At 43.8% G+C, this 23,600-nt stretch overlaps 1 protein-coding gene across 1 annotated transcript; it reads right to left on the bottom strand.

Annotated features, from left to right (window-relative positions):
* Positions 1–20,666: 20,666 nt before the first annotated feature.
* LOC101976513 (calmodulin-like protein 3) lies at positions 20,667–22,762 on the bottom strand. Its single transcript, XM_005320312.5, has one exon. The coding sequence runs from the start codon at positions 21,859–21,861 to the stop codon at positions 21,412–21,414; it is 450 nt and encodes a 149-aa protein (XP_005320369.1). The 5' UTR covers positions 21,862–22,762; the 3' UTR covers positions 20,667–21,411.
* Positions 22,763–23,600: the final 838 nt, after the last annotated feature.

The raw sequence follows: 23,600 nt of genomic DNA, 5'->3' as shown, positions 1-23,600 counted from the left end.
TGAGTAGTTACATGTGTATTTTTTAAAATAAAAGAAATGGAAAAACTATATAGTAACTGTATCATTTTATAGCAAGTAGGAGTGATCCAATTTCTCTGCATGCTCACCAACACTTGGTGGTATTGTCATTTTTTATTCTGGAGATAGATAGTGCTATCTCGTTGGGGTTTTAGTTTTCATTTCTCTAATGAATAATGATGTTGGATACCTTTTCATGTGCTTATGTATTTCTTCTTTCATGAAATGTCTTTTTTGGGATTTTTGATTTTGATTTTTCTATTTTCTTATTAGACTTTTAAGTTTTTTACTGTTGAATTTTATGAGTTCTTTATATTCTGTATTCAATATAGTTCTTTGTTGAATATATGTTTTGCAAATATTTTATCCCAGTTTGGAGATTATTGATCATAAGATTGGTACCTTGTCTAAAATCTTTGGGCCACTTCTTAAATCCAAATATTTTCCCTATCTTTTTTTTCTTTAATGTTTAATGGTTTTAAATTTTATTTTTAAGTCTGTGATGCATTCTGAGTTAAAATCCTAAAAGATATGATATGTAAATTGAATTTTTCCCCCTCTATGGCTGCTTAATTGCTGACAGTTCCATTTATTGAAAGGGCTTTATAAATTCCATTGAATTGCTTTTGTATCTTTGTCAAATATCAGATGGATGTATTTGTGTGGGTTTATTCTCTACTGTGTTCCATCAATCTATATGTTTATCTGCTCACCAACACCACATTGTCTGTATTGACAATTATCTAGTGTCTCTAGATAATAAGTCTTCAAATTAGCTGCACTGATTTCTTCCCATATTATTTTTCGTTTTCAAAGTGTGTTAGCTATTATAGTTCTTCTGTTTTCCTGCATGAATTTTGAGGTGATCTTGCCTATCCTCTATCTATAAAAATCTCGCTGGGGTTTTAATAAGAACTGCTTTAACCTTGTTTGTCAATTTGGTAAGAACTGACGTCTTCAATATGTTGTCTTCTAGTTCATTGACATGGTATGTCTTTTATCAGTAATTTTGTGGTTTTCTCCATACAAGTCCTGTATGTATTGGGTTAGTTTTAATATAAGAATTTTTTAGGTGATCACAAATAGTATTTTAATTTAAGTATTCATTTGTTTACTGTATGTGTGTGCGCTCTTTTGTACATTTTGTACACATGCACTTTTGTACATTTAGCTTATATCTTGTTGCCTGGATAAACTCACTGATCAGTTCTAAGAGCATTATAACATTTCCATGGGATTTTTGTATATAGGCCATCATACATCTACAAATAAGGATGGCTTTATTACTTCTTTTTGATCTTGTGTATTTTATTCCCTTTTCTTGGCTTATTACACTGATTAGAACTTCTACTACTATGTTGAATAGAGTGGTTTGGTCTTTCATCATTAACTCTAATCTTAGATGTGGTCTTTCTGTAGTATTCTTTTTTAAGTTGAGGAAATTCCTTTTTATTCCTTTTTTTTTCTGATAGTTTTTTTGAGAACCATAAATGGGTATTGAATATTGTCAAACTTTTTGTATGTATCAATATATTCATGTGAATTTACTTCCTTGAACTATTAACACGATGGATTATGTCCATTTTTTTTTTTTAACATTAAACCAGTCTTGTATTGCTGGAGCAAACACCAATTGGTAATGTAGGGACAGCCAAGACAAGACAACAAAGATAGCAGGAAACAGTTTTATTTGGCTGCCGCCAGGTTTAGAGGGTACAGCTTTTGCTGTAATCAATCAATCCCCTGAACCCTGTAGTTTCAGAATTTTATACCCAGCACTTGAGGGAGGGGCTCAGAAGTTCACAGTCTGTAGAAGTTCACATAAAAGCAGTTTTTTTTTTCTTTCACTGTTCTGGGCAAGTTAAACCCTTCAAGGACAACACTTGAGAAGAGAAGAGCTTCTTCTTCCCTTTCTTTCTTCCTCTTGCCAGCTATTACCACGGAGCCCAATTGGTAACTTCTCTTATCTTAGAAATGTAGACATCTCTGTAAAGCCCCAGCTCAAGGCCAGAGGCCTTGTTTGCATATTTCTACAAACTACTATACTGGATACATGTTGGTGAGAAACTAGTAAGGGGGTGCCCAGCACCTGGAGTGCTGATTTCTTTCTGGCCAGTGGCCAAGAAGGTAACACGAAAATAGGAAGTATATCTACATTGAACTCTGTTGTAAAGACTCTTTTGCTGAGAGTCCTAAAATCAGCCAGGCTGAAGATTTCTGTGGAGAAATGGGGTGCCATTATAGTGGTGGTGTATAATTCTTTTCATATATTGTTAAATTCTATTTGCTATTATTTTTAAAAGGGATTTTGTATCTATATGCATGAACTATATTGATAATAGTCTTCTTTCTTTTTTTTTGTACATGTTTCTTGGTTTGGTAAGTATTTACTGTTGTTCTATTTTCTGGGAGAGATTATATAAAATTGCTATTGGCTTCTCTTAAAATGTTTGATAGATTTTCCGGTGAAATCACAAAGGCCTCAAGATTTCTTTTTTTGAGAGTTTTAAAATGACAAATTCAATTTCTTGATATTTACAGGGCTACTCAAATGATCTAATTCATATTGGGTGAATTGTTGTGGTTTGTGTTTTCAGGGAATTGATCCATTTCATCTAACTTGTCATATTTATGTGGGTGGCATTCCATTACTGCTCTTTGGATATCCGTTGGGTCTATGGTAATATCTCCTATTTTATTCTTTATATTTGTAATTTATGTTTTCCCTCTTTTTTTCCTTTTGTCAGTCTTGCTAGAAGTTTGCCAATTTTATTGATATAACAAAAAAGGAAGTTTTTTGTTGTATTTGTTTTTTTCTATTTTTCTGCTTTCAACTTCATTGATTTTTTCATTTTATTATCTCTTTATTTCTGTTCTTTGTTTTTTTTAAAGATTCTTGAGGTAGGGACTTAGATGATTAACTTGAAGTTTTTCTGCTTTTCTAGTATATTCATTAGGTTATAAAATTTCCACTGAGCACTGCTTTACCTGTGTCCCATAGATTTCAATATGTCATGTTTTATTTTCATTTGGTTCAATATTTTTTTTAATATGTATCTTGATATTTCTTCTTTGAACTATGAATTATTTAGAAGCGTTCTGTTTAGTTTCCAAATGTTTTGATTTTCCTATTATCTTTTTGGTATTGACTTCTAGTTTGATTCCATGAGATTGGAGACATTCTTCCTAAAATTTTAATTCTTTGGAATATGCTGAAGTTTGTTTGTGATCCAGAATATAACTTATCTATCTATCTTGAAGTATGGTTAAATGCAATATGTCATCATTTAAAAATATAAATTATAAAACTTATGTATAGTGTAATTCCATTTTATTTTTTAAATATGTGCACATATTCATGAGAAAAATCCTGAAAGTCTATACATCAAGATGTTAACTATCCTTTATTTTTTTCAGCTTCTTATTTTATTTTGTCACTTCTGAATTCTCTAAGATTAAAAATTCTAACTTTCATGATCAGAAACTTTTTTTTTCAAAATAAAAAGAACAGTGCATAATGTGTTATAAGACTGGGGCTTAAAAACTGGGCTATCATTTACTAATCAAGTGACCCAGTCATCTCAGTTAATCTCATTGAGCCTCATATTTAGAATCTGTAAAATGGAAATCATAATATGCATCTTATACAGTTATCATATTAAATAAGTCAAGGCCAAGATTTATCAGAGCATTTTGCAAATGCTCAAGTAGATTGCACATGTTATGGTCATGTTTTAATTAGAGGGAGGATTAAAAAAATTCTCTTGGGTCCTTTCTAACTATTTACTTTTAAGCTTCTGTGATTCTTTCACTGAGGAACAAACAAAAGGATAATAGAATTAAAGGACTCTGAAGTATCTTGTGCCTGTGGACAGAATTCTCCACAATTGCTGTGTCTCTGGTATTTCTGGAAGCCTGGGAGTTTAAATAGGACCCAACAAATTTGTATTTTTCAGCAAAGTTTCCTTCAAATGTCTGTGCTATTGTTCCCCTAGCACAAGAGTACTTAACTGCAGCATGGAATTTAATTTCTGGTTAGGAAAATAAAGATATTGGGTTAAGATACATTCCATCCTTGTATAATTATACCAACATGGATTCTGCTGTCATATATAACTAAAAAGAGTCCATTAAAAAAAAGATATAGGGTTAAAATATTCTCCTAAAAGGGAAGAAAAATTTTCTGAAGTTTGTTTTTCACTTTACTAGAAACTCTTCTTCTTCCTATGAAGTTGTAATTGTTCCCCAAAGCAGGTGATTGCAATCAGAATCCCAAGAACAGGCTATCAGTTTTACAACCACCATTTCCTCATGGCAGAAAGGGAGTGGGGCCTGCTGGGTGTGTCAGGAGGGACAGAGGGTTTCGAGGTGAGTGAGTTCCCTCCTGTGTTACTTAACTTGAAAGTCCTCCTCCTCGCCTGTCTGCAACTCCCCATTCATTGCAAAGCTGGCCCTGTGGGAACTTCTGCAGTGTCTCCCACCCTCTTAGTGGTAACCTTCAGCCTTCCTTTTGGGTCTTCTATCCTTCCTTCACCAACAACCAGTCACTTGGATTAGGGGGTGCCCTTTCTTTCCTCTTATATGATACTCTCTTCCAAATCCACCCTCTCCTCTGGATGGTGTCTTCTGGATCAGGAGAAGCATGGCCTAAGCTTTTCTAAGGATATTGCAGAAGATCCCCAAATCTGTTCAGTTAATGAACTCATCCGCACTTCAAGACTCAGTGTAATACCAGCTCTCTCAAAGTTCACTGTTCATTCAAAACACAGCATTCATGCACAAATGGCATTCTGCTATTTTAGAAGATATAATCATGATATCTTTTTATTACCTGCTCTTTGACAATCAAGACTGGGAGTTCTTTTGGGCTCAAGGACTTTCTCCATTGTTTTTTAGTTTAATTGTAGCATGTAAACACATAACATAAAATTGACCATATTAACCATTTAAAAAATGTACAATTAAGTGGCATTAAGTACACAGCCATCACCACTATCCATTTCCAGAACTTTTTCATTATGCCAAACAGGAACATTCTACCCATTAAACAATATCCCCATTTATTTTTTTTATCTTCCCTCTTGTGTTGGAGGACTTGCATTAGTCTAGATAGGACACGATGTGAATGTGCCCTTGGACCTGGCAAGGCATTGGCTAAGTTCCTTCCACCTTCTTGATACCTTGTGGGAACTTAAATGCTCTTAAAAATTGAACCAACCTCAGAGCTGGGTATTATAGGCATCCTTCACAATTCTTGGCCCTTTGATTAAACTCTTCTCACAAATGAAATCCTATCACTTGCAGAAACTGAATGTCATTAATTTAAGCAAAACAAGTCAGGCACAAAAAGACAGATAACACACATTCATTTGTGAAATTAATAAGTTGATCTATAGAAGAATAGAATGGACTAGTGGCCAGTAGAGACTGGGAAAGGCAAGGGGCAGGGGTGGGGACCAAAGAAGTTCAATAGGGGGCACAGAAATGCAGTTAGAGGGGAAGGATTCATTCTGTTTTTCTATAGCATAGTGGGGCAACTATTGATTAAAATGTATTCCAAAATGACTAGAGAAGGAAAGTATGAAATTCCTGACACATAAAAATGATCAATGTTTGAAGAGAGGGAAATGATTATTACCCTGATTTGATTATTATACATTGTGTATATGTATTGAATTACTATGATATAGCCCATAAGGATGTACAAATATTATGTCTAAACTTTAATAATTTAAGAGAATGGCTTTGATTTTTACTGCAGAGAGGTCTCTCTTTCATGAACCTCCAGATTCTGTTATCAATTTTTTTTCAAATCAGTTTCACTCATCTAATTTTGATAGCCATGAGATGAAATAAAAGCTGAAGCAATGGACACTCAGTCCTGAAGGTGCTCAGAGCCTGGTGTTGGGGTGTTAGGAACGAGGGTCTTCCTTCCACTTATCAGATCTATGCGGCTCTTGACTTGGAAATCATGATTTTCATTATGGTGATACAATCGAAGAACACGTCTGCTTGAATTTTCTCAAAGGAAGATCATAAAAAGCTTTCCTACTAGAAAACTGGGGAGATATAGAACTCGATGTAGGGTACATGATCCCCATGTTTTAGTTTTGTTTTTTTTTTTTTAGAGAGACAGAGAGAGAGAATTTTAATATTTATTTTTTAGTTTTTAGCAGACACAACATCTTTGTTGGTATGTGGTGCTGAGGATTGAACCCGGGCCGCACGCATGCCAGGCGAGCGTGCTACCGCTTGAGCCACATCCCCAGCCCAGCATGATCCCCATGTTAGGACAGGAAGAGCAACTTCTTGAATATCAACTGACAATGGAGGAACTACCTGCCTCCAGTCCCACTCTGGCAGTGATTGTTCTGTGACTTAGGAACCAGAGAGACTTATCTGGGTGAATGTAGCTCACGGTCTCTCATGAGGTTTCCATCAAGCTGTTACCTGGAGCCTGTGTCGCCTGAAGGCCAGGATCCACCTCTAGGCTCACTCATGCCGTTGTTGGCAGACGTCAGTGATGTTTCCTAGAGCGAGTGATCTGAGAGAGAGCCCAAGATGGAAGCCTTAGTCTTTTATGATCAAATCTCAGAAGTTATACACTAGCATTTCTGTGGCCTTCTGTTTTTCACTGATCAACTCTGGTCCTTGTGGGAAGGGACAACAAAAGGACGTGAATTCCAGGAGGTAGGGGGCATGGGGACTATCTGGGAGGGTCCCTGCCGTAGGCTTTAGCCCCTTCTACTCTGTCTATCCTTGTTAAATTCATCAATAACCCTCATGTCACTAAATCCAGTGGCTTAATCTCAGTCTTCTTTTTATAAGACCCATCATAGGTCCCTTCTGAAAACATTCTCTTTTCTTTCTTTTCTAAATTTTTTTTTCTTTTTATTTATACGTGACATTAGAATGTACTTTGACGTGTCATACATACGTGGAGTATAACTTCCCATTCTTGTGGTTGAACATGATGTGGAGTTACACTGGTTGTGTATTCGAAAATGAACATAGGAAAGTCATGTCTGATTCTTTCTACTGTCTTTCCTATTCCCATCTCCCCTCCCTTGCCTCCATCTCCCCAATCTGATGAATAACTCCCACTCACCCTCTCACCCCTGTGCCTACTGTGAGTCAGCATCTGCATATCAGAGAGAATATATGGCCTTTGGTTTTTTGGGATGGGCTTATTTCACTCAGCACAGTAGTTTCTAGTTCTATCCATTTACTTGCAAATGTCATAATTTTCATTCTTATTTATGGTTGCGTAATATGGTGCATATGTACCACATTTTGTTTATCTATTCATCTGCTGAAGGGAACCTAGGTTTGTTCCATAGCTTAGCTATTGTGAGTTGAGCTGCTATAAACATTGTAGCGGGTGCATCACAGTAGTATGCTGATTTTAAGTCTTTTGGATATAACCGAAGAGTGGGATAACTGGGTCAAATGATGGTTCCATTCCGAGTGTTCTGAGGAATCTCCATACCGCTTTCCAGAGTGGTTGCACCAATTTGCAGTCCCATCAGCAATGTATGAGTGTATGAGCCTTTTCCCTACATCCTTGCCAACATTTATTGTTATTTGTATTCCTGATGATTGGCATTCTGACTAGAGTGAGATGGAACTTGGTGTAGGTTTTTATATATATATATATAATTTTTTTTTGCTGTAGTTGGACACAAGACCTATTTTTTATCAACTTATTTTTATGTTGTGCTGAATATCGAACCCAGGGCCTCACACATGCTAGGTGAGCGCTCTACCTCTGAGCCACAACCCCAGCCCTCAGTGTAGTTTTAATTTGCATTTCTCTAATGGCTGGTGATGCTAACATTTTTTCATATATTTGTTGACCGATTGTATTTCTTCTTCTGTGAAGAAACACTCTCTTTCCTTGGTACTAGGTTTGAATGTCCCCTCCAAAACTCACATTGAAATAGAATTGCCACGGTGATGGTATGAGGAGGTGGGACCTTTAAAAGGTGGTAGGTCATGGAGGTTTCATCCTCCTGAATGGATTAAGGTTGTTAATCTTTTTTTTTTCTTTTTGGAATTGGGGATTGAACTTGGGCACTCAACCACTGAGCCACATCCCCAGCCCTATTTTGTGTTTTATTTAGAGACAAGATCTCACTGAGTTGCTTAGTGCCTCACCATTGCTGAGGCTGGCTTTGAACTTGTGATCTTCCTGCCTCAGCCTCTGGAGCCACTGGGGTTATAGATGTGGGCCACTGGGCCAGGCAAGTTTGTTAATCCTTAAGTGGATTTGTTATTAAGGGAGGGGTCAGTTATGGAGGGTTAGTTATGGATACAATCCTGTGACAATCCTTATAAAAATGATGTATTTGGCTTGGTTTCCTCTCTTTGTCTTGCCCATGCTTGCTTGCTCTTTTTCTGCATTATGATCCAGCACTAGTATCCAGCACCACATTCTTGTATTTCCTATCCTCCAACCATGAGTCAAATAAATTTCTATTGTTTATAAATTACCCAATCTCAGGCATTCTGTCATAGCAGCAGAAAGTGGACTGAGATTCTTGGCTTCCAGTACCTTCCTGGTTTACTTTCTCCTTTATCTTATCATCCTCAATCTACCTTATGCTGTAATTTACTTGCTGTGCTAATTGTCTCACTCATATCTAGGCTCCATGATATTTTTGTCAGGATCATTTGCTATTATAGTTATCATTGCAGCTGATCAGTGCCAAGCACATGGTAGGCCCTGAATTTCCCCAGGGAAATAAAGCATTTCCTCTAAAACTGTTCAGAATCAAAACTGAAATGGGAGGAAGGAATCATTTGGACAAGGTGAATTTTATTTACAATTTCAACTGGACCATACCTGGGAGTCTGTAAATTCAGGATGAACTTGCTCCAGGCCTCCATGGAAAAGAAAACAGTGCTCAGCTGAGTCCTCATCCCTCACAGTGTGGCTTCTGGAGACCTTGTTGAAGGAAGGACTGTTCTCTCTGCCTTCTTACCAGGAAGACCACAGCATTCAAGCTTCACAGCACCTGGGGTGCCAGGACTTCTAACTCAAAGAGAACAAGGCAAACCGTGTGTAATCCTAAGAGATTCTATCGGCTTCCCTTCTTCTTGTGTACAGGCTGGGGTGAGGTCTGATGGCCCCTTAACTTTTTGAGATGATGAGTCTCTGCTATAGACTGAATGTTTATGTCCAACCAAATTCATATATTTTTTCCACAACCCCCCCACCCGCCGCATGTTGCTATTTGGAGTTAGAACTTTATGGAGGTAAGTTAGGTTACAAGAAGTCATAAGGAACAAGCTCTAACCTAACATGACTAATGTCCTTACAGGAAGAGATAACAGAGAGCTTCCTGTCTCTCTGCCACATGAGAACAAGGTGGGAAAGTGACCATCAGCAAGCCAGGAAGAGAAGCCTCACCAGGAACCAAATCCTATAGGCACCTTGATCTTGGAGCCTCCAGCCTCCAGAACCATGAGAAAATTCATGTCCATGGTACTCAGTATGGTAGCCCCGGTAGAATGAGACAGGCTCCGTGGCTCTCACAGCCACTCTGTCTATACTGTGCCTACACCCTGGCTACCATCTCCATCCTGGCCAGGCTGTCTCCTTGCTCTCCTTGGAGGCCCTGGCTAGTCCCTGAGGTCTGGCTCTGCTCTTGCCATCCCTCTTGAGATGCCCTCTCCCCTCTTTGTGTTCTTTAAGTTCACTCTCCCTCCTGTTTTGCAAAGCTGTGTCTGATTGCCCTGTGCTCTTCCTTCTCTCGTCTGTTACATTTGTATTCAGCATCCTGCATTTTATTATTTACATGTCCTGTGCTTGTTTGCAGTGATGACTTTGGGTCCATAGACCCTGGAGAATTTGTTTCTTGATGACAAGGACTTTGCTTTGTCCTTCATAGCTCATCAAAGATGTCCATAGTATGGTTAACTGAGTGATAAGCATACAAGGTATGAGTTTCTGTAGAAAGTCAGACAAAACCAGACAAAATTAAAGAAAAAAAAAAAAACAAGAGTTAAGAGGAATCCCCAAACAACTGACTCAGGCTTCTCTTGTGTCTGAGATCCAGGGTGTACCAAGGACCGTCCCCTGAGGGCACTGCCTGAGAACACAGACGTTGGAGGCCCTTGGTCAACTCCTGCTCTTTTGGCCTTGCTCCCTGTTCTGCAGCCCAAAGGGAAAAGGGTCCTTGAAAGCTTTTGTGCCACTGGAAGGAAAAACAACTTGCAATGAGGCTCTACCCCAAGATCAAATTCTTAAACAATCAGTGAACTAATGGAGCAAACATGTTCAGCTGGAGTGGAGGCTGGGTTGTGTTTGGAAAGAAGTGGAAGGCCCTGGGGAAAGAGGGAAAGAATCAGAGGAGAAGAGCAGAAAGACATAAAGACAAGAGGGGAGAAAGACACAGAAAGGGAGGGAGATCCAGATATGGAGAGATGGTGGTGAAGGGTGCTGGGGGGTGGGGAGGAGGAGAAAGGAGAGGAAGGACAGAGAAGAGCCAAGAAGACACACAGCAAAGCAGCTCTAAAAAGTCAGGCACATAAGGAAAGCAATAAGGATTCCAGGAGAACTGGAGACAGGACTAGAAATAGAAAACGGACAGCAAGAAAAATCCAAACAGTCGGGGAAATGGGGGAGGCCCTTGGGAGAAGAGAGGAGGTCAGACTTAAAAATAGAACGATTTGGCGTCACAACATCTTTTATTGGCGTTTATGAAGAAGCCTGATTGAAGCCCGTGTTTATGAGTCTTGGATGTATACCTTAGGCAACCTCGAGGTCTTGGAATCGAGTTGACAGACTTCTGTTTTTTCTCTGCAGGGAAAACTGCGAATCAAAGCTTTGCAAAAGGCTGAAGTAGACATTCACATCATCCAGCCATTCACCCAGACATGTATTGACCGTGCTGAAAATTTACCTTGAGCTTCTGCATCAGGTTATCTTTTGGGGGACCCCTTCCAAGTTCCCGAAGGGGTCCATGATATGTTCATATGGTTATATACTTTTTTTTTTAATTTGCAAAATGATATACTTTAAGCAGTTAGATGGCTGCCCTTTCCAACTTCCCCTGGTGGTTCTTAGTCACTTCATGGGTAAACTGTCTCCAGCTGTCCTCGTACAGACATGACTTCAGGGGTATTTCTACCACCCTCTGGGTTCTGGCACAAGAGTCCAGACAGGCTGGCTTTATTGTCATGTGGATGCATCCCAGGGGACTAGGTCCCAGGGGAGAAGGGAAGCAGAATAGAAAAGAGGTCTGAAATACATACAGCCAGACACTGGGAAATTCTTACAATTACCAGGTTTTGAAACAGGATTTAGTTCCCATCGAAGCCTAATCACAACTGAAGTGAATGAATGAAATGCACATTGACATAAATATATGATTTCCCACTTTCCAAACACCACTAATAGAATTTTGTCTTCACTCTAGCAAGAAAGGCTCTAAACACAAACATCATCCCGTGTGAGGGAACTCTCGTATTCCCTGCAAAATGAGAATGTGAAAGGGACCAGATGCCAGGCTCCTCATGTCCCATATGCCATGTTGAAGTTTCTATGTTCTAGGTTAAAGAAATTTTCTTAACTGTTCTTTGGACTTTCCTGATGTCCCTGCAGCCTCTTGAACAGAGGGCTTCATTGTTGCAAAACCTCTTTGACTGTTTTTGTTCTCTTTCCAGTGGAGACCTCTATTTGGCCTCAGAACTAAAGTTTCCTCACAGGTTTTGGATTACAAACAGAGTCTTACTCTATCCCCTGGGTCTTCTCTGGGAACACCATTTTATTTTTAAAGTTGTGACTGTGCAGAACTGGGATTTTGCATAAAGCTACCAAGATTCTAGATTCATGGACTGAAAATTTCCTTTTAAAATTAGATAGGGGAGTTTGAACCAGGGTTCTTATTTGGATAGCCTAGTTCCTGGAAATGCAGCTGGTGTCTCTTGGGACAGTCTAAAAGAGACTCTATGCATAAGTTCAAGCATTTGCTTGCTCAGCATTAGCCTCCATAGAGAGAACTTCCTATGGGGAGGGCTGGATGGGGACTTTAGGAAATGCAAAGGTACTTTTTGTTTATCTGGGCATAACTCCGGTGCAGGTTAAATGTTCTCCAGTTTCTTTTTTTTTTTCCTGCAGACATCTCCAAATCTGTGCTATTGTGAAATTCTCTCATGTCTAGTCACAACTTTAACTGAAGATGTTTTTGTTGTTGTTGTTGCTGTTTAAGACCATTCAGATTTTACTGGAGAAGAACAACTCTAACATTTTTTTCCCTAATCTTCCCTTCTGAAATGAAAGACAGTGATCTAATCACCTTGAGGTATTTTCTTTCCCAAGCAACAGAGTCACTATCCTTCAAGGAGCTTCTGCCTGATCCGCCCTTTGGTGATGGTGATAGGAATGGAAGTCCGGGCTGCAGGGGGAGAATTTAGGGTCTCCACCAGGCTGAGCACACAGCCTGGGTTGTTAGGACCTCTTTCTCAGCTAGATCTCTCGTCATAGCTGCAAGAGTCCAGGGAATATTCTGGGATGTCGAGCCTGCTGTGAACATGGAGAACCAGCAGGGTGAGGGGGAACCAGGCACCCCAGAGTCCAGCCTGGCCGACCAGTGCTGCAGGTGGTGGGAGGTGAAGTGTCATTTGGTCTCTGGGTTCTCTTAGAGTGGTCATCCACTCATTCAGGGTGCAATCGATGATATCAGTGGTGTATTCTGGGAGGAAAAAAATCAAATCGAACAATGAAAAGGCCAAAGTTGTATCAACAGGCTGGGTGGAAACAAACTCCAGCCCACCCATCTGCAAAGATCCGGCGTGAGGATGAAGGCTCTAATGAGACAGTCAGCCTGTGGAACTGAGTGTCCCCGTGGGACAGGTCCTGCCCTGTGACTATGGGTGTGACAGTCAGCGGGATGGCTGTGTCTGAAAAGAAAATACAAGGCACCTGATTCAAAAATTAAGAATTCCGAGACAGTGACAGCAGAGCCTAAAGGCAGTTCGAGCTCTTCAGAGATGGGGCCCGTGAAGCTGGGTGAGCAGGTGGAGGAACTGGCTCTGTGCTCTCCCTGGGTCGTCCATTCCCATGGCTCCCCAGATCTTCAACCCAGCCCAGCTTCAACTTTAGACTTCTGACTGTTTACAAGTCCTATTACCCAAAACCCAACTGAGACAAAAAATCAGATTTCTCATCTTGTCCTATGCCCTCTAACCATCAAACTAAAGTATAAACTTCTCTTTCTCAATCTTGCTTTCAGAGAAGGAGGAGGCCATTTTGCCATCTGCCCAAGTCCTTCTGGCTTTCTCCCTCCCCAAATTCCCTGCCAAATTCTAGCTCTTGGTATTTTTAATCCATTTCCCTCTTTCTGCCATGGTTCACCCCCGTCATCCTAAGCCCTGTGCTCTTCTTGGGTTATCTGTCACCCAGGTCTCCTAACTAGTCTGACTTACTCAGTTTCCAACCTTCTTCTTCCAGTGGCTGCCAGCATGTTTTCTCTTTCCCCCAAATCAACCCCCTGAGGTGGCAGTCACCCACGATTCTCCATTGCCAGTATGGAGCCCAGGCCCCTCAGAATGTCTGTGAAGCTCTTCATCACCTCATGGCTGCCCACCTTGCCATTGTCATCTCTAACACCTCTAGCCAGAACACGCTAGGCTGCTCCATTCATCCCACCAGGCCTGTTTTGAACAGGGACTCAAAGCCAGGTCTGTGCTGTGCGTTCTGTCATGAAGGTGACTAGCTCCGGGAGTTCATGGCTTGCGGGGAAGAAGATGGCAGAGGAGATATCATGGTAATGTAATGAGGTGAGTGCTTGAGGTTACAGAAATGCAGCCTCAGAGGGTTATGGGGACAGGGAGAAGGTCTCCAACCTGGGGGTGAGAGTAGGGGGGATTGGTAAGCCTGAAAGGTTTTCTAGAACATTCCGCCTTGGAACTGGATCCCTAGGGATGTGTGGGAGGTTGCCACACAAACAGGAACCAAAGGACATTTTGTCTTTTTGTGTGTGCCTCTGGAAATCTTCACATACTATTGTTTTTGCCCGGGTCACCCCTCCCCATCATCTGCCTGGGTGCTTTCAAGACTTGACTTGGGGGTACCTCTATGGGAAGTCTTTCTGGGTACCCACTCTGCCCCCCTTCACCCGCTAAATTGATGCCAGAGTCATCTCCTCTGCTCCAGGGCATTTTCCATTCTTCTTGCAGTGCCTTATAATTATTGTCTATGTTCTTCCTCTCATAACGTGGGAGTCTTATTCACCTTTGTGTCCCCTAAAGTCTAGCACACGTGTGCACACACAGTATTCAATGATATTTGTCCACCAGCTTTATTCTCACAAGTGCTGTAACCTCAACAGGGAGGTGTAGTCCCTTTGCCTTCAAGGTTGGCTACACGGTGCTTGGGGTCTGGGACTCATCAGCAAGACAGATTTTGAAAAGCTGACACATGTCAAGAGCTGAGCTGCTAGGGTGGTGAGGGACCGAGCACGTGTCATGTGAGAAACTCTCGAGGGACTGAACGCTGCTTAGCCTGGAGAGGAGAGAAAGCAGTGTGAGCCCCAATGGAATTGGCAAACTCCTGAGGCACTAACAAGGGGAGAGGGGCTGCTTTTCTCTTTTGGCATCCTGGATTCCATCTAGAATGTAGAAAGAAGAAGAAAAAGGCCAATGTGTAAAGTCCTATGGAGGCACACTTCAGATCCATCCAAGGAAACATTTTCCAAGGATGAGAAGGATCCAACCTTTTTACAATTAGTTTTGAACTCCTTACAATGGTCACATTGAAAGAAATGTAGATTAGCCATCTCTCAAGGACATTGCTGCTGTTAGGCCTTGCATCCTGGGGGAAATTGGGCCAGTGACATTTTCCAAAGCTGTTCAAATGCAAGATTCTACAAGTCTACATATTTTTTACAATGTTGCTCAAACCCAAGATTCTACAAGCCTAAATTTTTATCCTGACCTGATTTTTCATCCACCCTCAGGCTCTGTGTTAATCATGTCAAGTTGTCATTCTGCATAAGGAAGAAAGAAGACAGCCCAAGCTGCCAAGCATGGTGCCACTGTGCCCTGCTATGCAGACTCAAATGACTCTTCGCTTCCTCAGAAGTGCTGAGCATGGGAGAGGGCAAGTGTTCTCATGGGCACCAAGCTGGTCCTCTGCAGGACCAGGCTTTGAATACCAACTGCAAATCCAGAGTCTGGGAAGTCGCATCAGAACTGCCACAAGATCTTCCCTGTGTAGCAGGGATTCATTTCCTCCTCCTTCTGTTTGCACTTGGCTCTAGAGGGCATGATTTCCTGCAATCAGAACTGGACTAGGAGAAGGGACAGTTCTGGAACAAGTTCCTAGCTATTCCTGGGCCTCAGAGTAAGAAGACAGGCTGTGACTACCTTGAAACTCCCCTTGGAGTGGAAGCAATTAGCTTGCTGGGGTTGTCCTAACAAAGCGCCACAGACGTGGAGTCTTAAAAACACAGAAGCGTGTTGTCTTATAGGACTGGAGTCTGGAAGTCCAAGATCAAGGTGTTGGAGGAGGTTGTTTCCTTCTGAGGGCTGAGAGGGAGACTCTGTCCCTGGCCCTTCTCCTTGTTTTATAGGTGGCTATCTTCTCAAATTTTCACATTGTCTTCCTGTATGTGTGTTTGTCCAAAATTTCCTCATCTTGTAAGGATGTTAGTTATATTGGATTAGGGCGAATTCTAATTCCTAATTTAAACTTGACTATGTCTGTAAAGACCATCATCTCCAAATATGATCACATTCTGTGCTATTGGTAATTAGGACTCCAAAGTGTGAATTTCCAAAAGACATTATTCAATCCATAATAGGAGACATATATCTTTCTAATTGCCCATGATGTGGGCCCCCTGGTATAAGTATGGGTGAGAGGCAGGGTCCTGCTATAGAGACTGAGAAGCCCAGACAGACCCCAGATGCTCGGCAACAATGACTGACAAGAGCTTCACCCTGCTTTGTCCAGGCAGACTCACCTGCATGGGACTGTGAGTAGATTGGGATCTACTGACACAAAGACATGGGCCACTGCAGGGTTCTCTCCAGTTCTGTGGGATCTGCACCAACTTCCTGTGCCAGGGCAAGGGGTCCGGTGAGACGAGCTGCTCTTTGCAGGGAGGGGCAGCTTGACAATACCAACTCTGCTGTCATCCTGAACCCTGAAACATGAAACCCTCATGGCTCCTGGGTTTCCCAGCATTGAGCATCTTCTTTACTCTAGGTCCTGTGTGCCCAGACATTCTTCCTGGCAGCTGCTCCCCACTTCCAGGCCTTCCCTGTGCAGGGCTCCGTTGAGGCATGGCTTCCAGCCCTCGCCACCTCTGTTAGATGGGCCACTCTCAGTCTCGGGCTACTTGCTCTGAGAGCTTTGCTTTGGTACAGTGGGAGGGATGTGGGTTTTGGAGCCAGTCAGATGCAAGGTGGAACTCGACTAGATGTATGATTTTGGGGGGTTTATTTAAGATCCTGAATTATTAATCTTTTCTAATGTGAGTTAATAAAAGTAGCTGCCAGGTGAACTTGTTTTGAGTATTAAATGAGCAAATGCAACTTGTAGTAAGCACTCCATGTTAGTGTACCCCAGTGAGGGTTCAGCTTCTCTTGTGGGAGACCTGTAGACCAGAGTCTTAAGGTCACAATAGGCTGTAGATGAGACCCGCTGGTGACTGTGGGAGGTGAGCTTCACCCATGGGCTGGTAGGGCTGCCTGCAGTTGGTCTCCTGGGACTGTTCCTTGGAGTCAAGCTCCTTCCAGGTGTGCAGGGCAGTCTTGGGCACCAATGCAGAATGATCTGGACCCACCTATGGCTAGCCTTCAGGTATTCCTCCCTCTGTAGCAAGTACCCTGATTCTTTCCCTTCCTGGGTAGTTGTGAGTGCACAAAAGAGGGGAAGGACTTGGAGAGGATGTTTAGGGAACACTGATTGTTATCCTCTGGCTGTGGAGACCCTCTCTTCATTTCCAGGTCTATCTCAACCTTCCCTGAACCTTAAGGAAGGTGCTCCATCTCACCTAGCACCTAGCACCTAGCACCTAGCACCCAACACTCAGTCTTGTAGAAGGTGAGAGGATCTCAGGGGACTTCTTCATGGTGACTCCAGGCCCAGTTCCCTTGTCTTCCCTTGCTCAGGCCAGACTCCTAATCTAAGGACCGGTTGCTATAGAAACAGCCACCAGAATGAAGGTGATAGGGAGGTTGGTATGTGGGTTGGGCCCAGACCTTTCTCAGAGACAATTTTTTATTTTGTCTTGTTGTTTTTTCTTTCTTTTTTTTTTTTTGGTGGAGAAACAGCACAAATTACCCACTACTTCACTTGCAGTCTTAGCCCACATGTGAGTTTTGATGTTACATTTCTCCAGTGGGAACCTTGGATCATGTTTAGCTGACTGGCTCTGGGAGCCTTTGAACAGGCCCCTGGAATCTGTAAGGAAAAACAGGAGCCGGCGGGGATGGGCTGAGGTTGATTTAAAAGTGGAAACGTGGGAGTCAGAAGCATGCTTTATATAGTCTGGGAGGGCAGGAGCCCTGAATCCTGATTTATGAGGGAGCCCCATGAAACTGGAGGTAATATTTATAAATTCCTTCCTCCAAGGATGCATGGAATGCCCTTCAGAGCTGCAGTTAGATGGCACTTTTTGTGGGGAAGGAAGGAGGTTGTTTAAATTCAATTATTCAATGACTAAAAGCAAAGGAAAATGTTAGGGGACTAAGTTGGAGTCCCAGAAAAAAACACAGGGCTGCATTCCTCTCTTGCATCCTGCATATCGGTGACTATTTATTATCTTCCCACTGCTCTAGCCCCCAGCAACTCCCCTGCCCTTACTCAACAGGCAAGAAAACACCCCCAGTCATGGTGATCCCGTTTTACAAATAAAAACATCTGTCTTGGTGTCTGAGGACAGGCCAGATTTTTTGGAGGTCAGGCCAGGGTGAGGAAGAAAGAAAAAGAAGATAAAGTGTGTGCATACGTGTGTCAGGGCATGAGGTGCCGAGGACAGGCACATGTGCCCCAGGTGACCCTGGATCTTGAGGATGTGGTGTGATGGGACACATTGCCCTGGGGGGAAACTCAGTCAGAACAACTGACACCCAGCTGGGGAGTTGGCACTGCCAGCCCCATGAAAGGATCACACATACACTGTGGATTTTGGACCCACTGGCCTGAGTAGGGGACCCTTAGGACATCACCTTTCTCATGGTGGGTAGGGAAAATAATTAAAAAACAGCAGCTCAGGCATTGGGGGTACTGCTCAGTGATAGAAGGCTTGCCTGGCAGGCCCTGGCTTCCATCCCCAGCACCAGAAAAAAAAAACAAGAAAAAAAAAAAACATTGCAGTCCAATTGTGTCTCCCTCTTGGCCTGGCATTCCTGTCCTGATCCCAGCAGGTACAGAGAGGGGTCCAGCCATGTGCCTGAGCAAGAGGAACTCACCATGACTAGATGGCTCTGCTTCCTTGAGAAGCACAAGATATTGTTTTAAAATTGTGTAAGAATGAACATCAAGGGAAGGAGGGCCACGTTCAAATTTGCAGTGGGCCCAGCTTTGGCCTTTCTGCTCCAGAGTTTCCATGGAAGAAAGAAGTGAGTCTGTTTATTACCACGCTGCTTCCGAGGGACCTACTGCAGGGAGGATCAGGGGCTGTTAGCTCAGCTGAGGGCAAGTGGGGGCCCCGGGGCCCCTCCATTTCATCTGCTAGCTCCTGCCCAGACACGTGGAAGGATCCTGAGTCCTGCAAAACGTGTGCATGCATGGTGGCGTATGAGATCATGAAAAGATGAAAGGAAGACAGATGTCAGTTGAATTGCAGGGAGGTTGGGAGGGAGACCAAAAAAAAAAAAAAAAAAAAGAAAGAAACAACAACAAAACACCTTTATATTTTATATCCTCATCCCCTTCTAGCCAAAGCTTTGGCACTGAGTGGGTCCTGATGCTCAGAAGGGCTTTCTTCAGCCCGTACATTGAAAGAAGGGGATTCAAGCCACACCTTCAGCCAGGTCCTCTACAGGGGCTAGAAAGACCACGGGAGACCTCTGTTTCTGTCGTTACCGTGGGAATTTAGGAGATGAAGATGCTGAGATGTGAGTTGTGCTTGCTCCTAGAGGGGATGACCTGTTCCTTTTGGCAGATGGCTCTGTAGTTCACATTCAAATCTTCCCTTGGCTCTTCTGCTGTCCCACCCCCAGGGAGCCACTGTCCAGTGACCTCTGGGCTCTCTACTACCTCTCTTACAGGAGGTCTACAACCAGCCCTGACTTTTGAAGGTGTCAGGAAGGTTAGTGTGCTGGCCACGCCTAAAAGTTCTGTTTCCCTGGCAGGAGGATTTACAATCACCTGTACCAGGGCTGGTTTTCACCGACGAACCTGCTATCCAGTGAATCATCAGAAACCAAGCCCCAAAGTGTCATGAAAGAGTCTGATCCTGCATTTCCCTGGAAGAACACTGTAAGCCTCAGAGAGTGCTAATATGGGAAGGGGCCTTCGAATTAATGGTGATAGTAATTGTCATTTATTAACCACCTACATGAACCATCCTCATCTTCACAAATGCTGTCGAGAAGTATTCTTGCAATTATCACAGTAGTCTCCCAGGCCAAGGCATGAGTGGCTGGGTAGCACTGTGGTCAGGACTCAGGTTTGCACTAAAATCCCAGCTCCCTGTACCACTTACTCACCAGCTGTGGGACATGGTACTGATTTAGAGTTCCTTGTGTCTCAGCTTCCTCATTTGTAAGAGAAGCAGCTGCTCTGCAGGGTGGTTGTGGGTTACTATTAAGACCAAATCCTCACGTTCAGGAAGGACTGCATGAGGGGCCTCTCATCATGGGGGGACACAGCCACACATTTTGATAGCAAGGCCAGCATTGGAATCTCAGGCTGTCCAGTGTCAGAATCCAGGTTCTTTGATTTTGAGCAAAGGAAGAAAGGAGTGAAGTTGGGGAGAGGTGGGAGGTTTGGGGGAAAAAGGACTTATCTAAAATTGACTATTTCTCATGATCCCAGGTAAGTGTCCACTCCATTTGGAACTAAAGTGACCTCTCTGGATGATCTGATCCTATTTCTGGGCGAGGCTGGTGTGGACAGGACAGACCCTCTCTGAGAGCTTTCACGCCGTGTGTGTTGGAGACCTCTCTCAGTTAGCACCCCTACCCCTTTTGGGCTTCTAATCACGGGTACTTTCCCACAGCCACAGTGGCTGCAGGAGAAGCTCCTTCCTGCTGTGATCCATCAGGCTTCTAGGAGCTCTACCTGAGTTTCTAACTGCTCATTTCTACCAACTTATCCACTCTATTGAAAGTGAGTATTTTTCAAAAGATCACATACATATCTGCAACCCCAATGACTCTGGAGGCCAGGGCTGGAGGATCACAAGTTCAAGGTCAGCCTGGGCAACTTAGTGAGACCTTGTCTCAAAATTAAAAGAACTGAGGATATAACTCAGTGGTGGAGTTCCCCTGGATTCAATCCTCATTTTGGCAGTGGGGAGTGGGGGAAGTAAATATTCAAGATACACTGTATCTAGGCTTCTCTCTTTTTACTATACCCGTCAGTACAGGAGTTCATTGCATTTCCAAAAAAGCACCAATTTTATAGCTTATGTCCCGGACTTACCAAGGATCATTTCAACTGGAACCAGAAAAAAGGAAACCAAATAGGAACATGGCATCTTATTTATTTGCCTGCAGCTTCCCTCTCCCTTTCAGTCAAATTTCCCTCTTTCCAGGTGAACTGTAAGCATGTGACAGCTGATCCCAGTTTTACTCCCAGCTTCAAAAGACGAATCACAGAAGTTTGGCGAAGACAGAATGGAACAAGCAAGTACCGTTTTTGTGGAAGGGCAGTGATGTTTTTCAGAAGGCTGGGCCTCAGTCATCCAAGTCCCCATCACTACTCTTCAATCCATGGCCAAGACATCTCTCCAACCCAACAGCAGATGAAGTCTTCGGTCCAAGATTCTCCAGGAATTCTGGCATGGACTGAGGGCTATAATCCCCCCGGTTCCTGTGTTGGATACCTGTTAGGGATCCTACCCTAACAGGTAGCTCTAAGATGTCACCAGGCCCATCCTGACAGATGGCAGAGTAAGGAAACTTTTACTGGTCCTTTGGTTCACTTTGGTGCAGGGGCAGGTTTTTCTGCTTCTGCTCCCGAGAGGCAGCAGCATTTTATGCTTTGCTTGGTTTGAGGGTGTTCTGCATCCTGCTGTGTGAGCAGGTGAGCAGTTGGCAGAAAAGGAGGTGCAGAAAGGTTGATTGAATCCACTTCTCCCCCGAAGCATCATTGCCCAGAGGAAGTGGGGATGGAGCTTAAGCTGGGGACTCAAGCTTAAGGCCTGAGTGAGGTTCTTGCTGCAGTAAGAGGTGGCCTCTTCCCAGCCAGGTGGGCAGCCCAGGAGCCCCTCACTTGGACACCAGCATGCGCACAAACTCCTCGTAGTTCACTTGCCCATCTCCATCCGTGTCTGCCGCCCGGATCATCTCGTCTACCTCCTCATCGCTCAGCTTCTCCCCCAGCCTGGTCATCACGTGCCTCAGCTCGGCTGCGCTGACATAGCCGTTGCCGTCCTTGTCGAACACGCGGAAGGCCTCCCGGATCTCCTCCTCGCTGTCCGTGTCTTTCATCTTCCTGGCCATCATGCCCAGGAACTCGGGGAAGTCCACCGTGCCATTTCCATCCCGGTCGATCTCGTTCACCATGCCCTGGAGCTCAGCCTCTGTGGGATTCTGGCCCAGGGACCGCATGACAGTGCCCAGCTCCTGGGTGGTAATGCAGCCATCCCCGTCCTTGTCAAACAGAGAGAAGGCTTCCTTGAACTCTGCAATTTGCTCCTCGGTCAGCTGGTTGGCCATGCTGGCAGGGCAGGGGTGGCTGGGCTCCTGAGCTCAGGCAGCAGGCTGGGCTCTTCTTCCCAGCCTGGAAGGACAGGTGGAGATCCCGAGGGGCGGCTGCCTGTCTGGCTTTCTAGCCTCAGCTTGAATTGCTGGAGCTTAAGAAGCAGTATGGTCCTCCCCCATCCTTGGCCTGGCGGGATTAGGCTGCCATTCACAGACACCCCCGCCCCTGCGGTTGCCTGAAGGCCGGGTCCTGTTTAGACAGGAGGCCAGGAGCAGCAACCAGACTGGCCTGCTAATTGAGCTGACGCCAAGCCCTGTGTGAAAGGCAGGCAGTTTTCCACCCTGACATCAGCAGGGCCCACAGGAGTCACCAGTCAGAATGCCTCCCATCCAGGTGTGGGGGACAACCTGCAGAGAAGTTAGTCTAGCTTTCACCTTTGCACGCTTTCCTCTTTCCCTTTGTTTTCCCAGCCGTCCACCTGTTGCCCCATCTTCTGCATTTCACGCAATAAAATCAGCAGCCATCACCCCTTTCCCCTGCAGCTGAAGGTTTTTACAGGATGAAAAGCAGACTTCGTCATTACTGATAAGGACTTCCTTTCCTTGTCTTTGGTTTCCAGAGCCTTGGAGATCTTGAAGGGTTGTCAGAGGAGAAAGCCTTTTTATTTGCGTAAAAGCAGTGTTTTCTTGTCTTCGGAATAGACAGGATCGGAGAAGGATTTCCTCCAACTCATTCACTCATTCATTCTCGGATATATATTGAGTTCCTACTGTGCGCACGTGCTATTCTGGAAACTGAAAATATGGTGTGAACAAGGCAAGCCACGCCTGGCCCTCATGATGTCCATGTTCTGAGAGACAGAGAGTTAGCAAGCAAAGGGACAGAGGAACCCAAGCTAGGTCAGTAGAGAGTTTTGATTAATGCTATGAAGGCAATGCAAGGTGATAACGGAGAAGACACTAGGAGTCCCCTCCCTCCTTGTGGTTAAGCATAGGCCCTCTGCAGAAAGGCACATGAGGGTGACCCTGGAGCAGGGGAGGGCATGATGTGGCCAAAGGATAGAAAGATGGACAGTGTGGTTACAGTCTAATGCGGGAAGGGGAGAAGGTGGGGCAGGAGGACAGAGCAGGGAGACCTTTCAGGACTATATTCTCAATTTATGGACACCTGAGGAGGCTTTCAGTAAGAGCTTGTCTGAGTCCTGGTGGAGCCAGAGACAGACAGGCATCTCTAAGAGCAGACAGACCAAGAAGGGTGTTCACCAGGCACACAGACTTGGCTGCCATCTCTAGGACCTCTGGAGAAGGAAATCCAGGAAATCCCAACAGGGAGGGAAGCAGAGAGATGGCCCTTTCTTTATTCTGGGGCTAGATGTGTAGACATGGGGACTGGGGTTTGTGTGGGAAAGAAATTATATTTATAAGAACCTAGATCTACTGAGGAAGGAATATGGCAGGATGATAGCTTGGATTTTAATTTTTTCCTCTCTGAATCGACACCTTCTGCACTCAAGTATTTATGATACTAATTCTTCCTTTGTTCAATTCTTCCTTTATTCAACTCTGTTCTTCCTTGACTGGAGCAGTCTGCGGTGGGGAGGAAGTAGAAGTTACCTCCAAGGTCATTTCCTGCCTACCTGAAGCTTCCCACAAAGCCCAGGCCCTAAGGGTTGGAGCAGGAGGAGGAAGGAGGATCTGTTCTGGGAGAAACAGAGAGGTTGAAGAATTTCCTCACCCTATGGAAGCTTTTCCTT

This window comes from Ictidomys tridecemlineatus, chromosome 10 (genome assembly GCF_052094955.1).
Source record: "Ictidomys tridecemlineatus isolate mIctTri1 chromosome 10, mIctTri1.hap1, whole genome shotgun sequence".
Classification (NCBI taxonomy): domain Eukaryota; kingdom Metazoa; phylum Chordata; class Mammalia; order Rodentia; family Sciuridae; genus Ictidomys; species Ictidomys tridecemlineatus.
This window is presented reverse-complemented; position numbering and strand designations above follow the sequence as displayed.